The sequence below is a fragment of the Penaeus monodon genome, chromosome 25 (genome assembly GCF_015228065.2).
Source record: "Penaeus monodon isolate SGIC_2016 chromosome 25, NSTDA_Pmon_1, whole genome shotgun sequence".
NCBI classification, from domain to species: Eukaryota; Metazoa; Arthropoda; class Malacostraca; order Decapoda; family Penaeidae; genus Penaeus; species Penaeus monodon.
In genome coordinates this window covers 21,121,483-21,123,937 of record NC_051410.1, presented here as the reverse complement: position 1 = coordinate 21,123,937, position 2,455 = coordinate 21,121,483, and the positions used below count along the sequence as shown (strand labels likewise).

General features: G+C 40.7%; 1 protein-coding gene across 1 annotated transcript in view; it reads right to left on the bottom strand.

The window, feature by feature from the left end:
- Positions 1-648: 648 nt before the first annotated feature.
- Positions 649-2,455, bottom strand: part of LOC119589348 (organic cation transporter protein-like) — a gene marked incomplete in the record, with an annotated part of 79,660 nt that continues 77,853 nt past the window's right edge. The window contains 5 exon segments of the mRNA XM_037937968.1: positions 649-771; positions 876-1,132; positions 1,687-1,741; positions 1,901-1,970; positions 2,153-2,337. Of these exon segments, the coding sequence (XP_037793896.1) occupies positions 649-771; positions 876-1,132; positions 1,687-1,741; positions 1,901-1,970; positions 2,153-2,337 (690 nt within the window).

Genomic DNA, 2,455 nt, shown 5'->3' with positions numbered 1-2,455 from the left:
AAAGGAAAACGATAACTATGCAACGCCTAAAAATCGACGCTCATACATGTATATACATAAAGTTGTATTTAGACAAGCCTTTGTTTGCCCACGCCTACTTGATCACCATTCGAAGTTTGTGCTGGGAAAAGGTATCATTACACAAATCACTCAATAAAACAGTCGTCAAACACTGCCTTATTTATTTGTCTGTATGCCAGGGAGATTGATCCTGTATAAAAGAAAAACAGTTATTGTTACATTAGAGTATTAACCCATTGATTGAGGGTGCATTTCGGTGTGTCAGGTTTTTTGAGTCCTTCGTTGTCCATCCTCGAAAGGTTTTTTCTCCTTATGACACACAATATGTGGATTCGTCACACTCATCACACTTTCCCATTGTTCTTTACTTGATAACCGATATATTTTGCAAACATTTCAGGTGATCCTGCTGATCATAATGACTTTACTGGAGGTTAATTTTAACTTCTTGCTCACATGATCAAATATGTACCATACACGTGCACTGGAATTGTAGTATAAATATTATGTTTTCTCATGTAACTTTCATATAACATGCAAATCTTGTAGCCTTGATCATGAAGAACAACTAAAAATGCAGGTGGGCAAGGGTAGAGTGAATGGGGAGAAGGGTAAACCCTTACCGCTCTAGGTATCGCATAGTGTGATAAACTTAGTAGGTTGAAATATGGTCTTGATACAGCAGAGGGAATTTCTTGGGTGCAAACTTGATCTGGTGTTGCAGACCCTGTAGAAGGACCCGTTCATCTCCTATAACAATGTTAGAACCATTTTGGGCGATTCAGCACAAATTGATTTAGCCATCTGCAGCACGCTCGAAGCCATTTCTACTCTTCCATCAACAAAGATGAGACCCAGTAAGTGCACTTCTTCCTTGGTCTTATCTCTTTATATTCAATGCCAAGCTCTAACCATAAGAACTGAAGAGTAACTGATGGAGCTTCTTCAGTGCCAGAGCGCGCATGGGCCAATATTTGAATAGATACAGAGGTCTGTAGTTCAGTGGTTCTAGATGCGAAAAGCGACACAGTGGGAAACAGCTCGTGTGGTGGAATAGAGTCCGGTACACTTGCAACAGTCCCCATGCGATCTCCATTACTTTGTGTTTCCACTGGGAGAAAACATAGAATGACGTCCTTCCTCGAGATATTCCTTGTTTTCTTGGATATAGCAAAACAAAGACTGGCACGTCGCACAATAAAATGAGACAAAAGAAGCTATTCAAGTAGTAACAGGTTCAAATATGTCACATGTTTGATCTCTCATCTTTCAAATCTGCCAAAGCTCCTGTGTAACGGTAAGAACTTTAAATATTTGATTACCCCTTGTAACTATTCCTTCAGGCATTGTATAGAAAGATTTGAAGCTTCTCGTTTTTATTGGACACATATGCACGCGTGTATTTGTATATGTGAATGTAAAGAGTGATGGATGGGAGGCCCAATTTCAAAAGAAAAAAAAATCCTGTCAAATCATTTTCACTGGGGAAGAACCCAATATCGCTATGCGGATCTAGATCACCACAGAAATCTAATCGTGACCAATAACATTCAGTAGATTTCCTCTGCAAGTAATATTATCAGTTTATAACCTGAGCCATGAGCAGACCAGCCATAATCTTCCATTAATCCCTTATCCTTTTAGTTGAAGGAAGGAGATATTTACATGTTTTCACACGGCTAGAGCTGGAGTATCCGTGGAGTGACCGTGTGACCAGGATCTCCGGAATATGTCATTATAGAAAATAATTCTTGCTATTTCTGAAGATTCTGGCTATGTGGTAGCCATACAGGAATGGATTCCTAAACATCTATTTCCGTTCTGTTGAGAAGTATATGAATAAATCATGTATTATCCCATGATTCTAGCTACACTTCACCATGTGTTTCCTTAAGGGCCACTCACACTCAAGGGGTACTACATGATCATGATAACTAATTATAACAGTGCTGTAACAAGATGGCAATGAAAATATAACAAGGATGCTATTAACAATCACATTGTGATAATGAGAATAATGATGGCAATAAGAATGATAATATTATAAACACTAAGAATTTTGATGACACCTATATGAATAACAGTACAGGAATATCGTGATGCTAAAAGTAATGCCAGTACTAATCCTCACCTCCCCCTCCTCTCCGCAGCCATGGAGGTGAACGAACCGAAGTACAGGATGTCCTCATCTTCCCCCCATGGGCCTTGTGCCTGATCGTCCTCGGAGGCTACGGCTACCTCCTGTGGAACTGGCGTTGGCTCAGCGCCACGACCTCCCTGCTCTGCCTGCTCTTCCTGCCGATGGCTCCTGTGAGTCTGTGGGAGGTGTTTGGTGGCTGTTGAGGAGTCGGTGTCGTGTAAATTGAGGAAGAGAAAGGAGGTGGAGAGAGACGTGATTTCCATATTCTCTTGTAAGTGTGACCACCGCAATAAG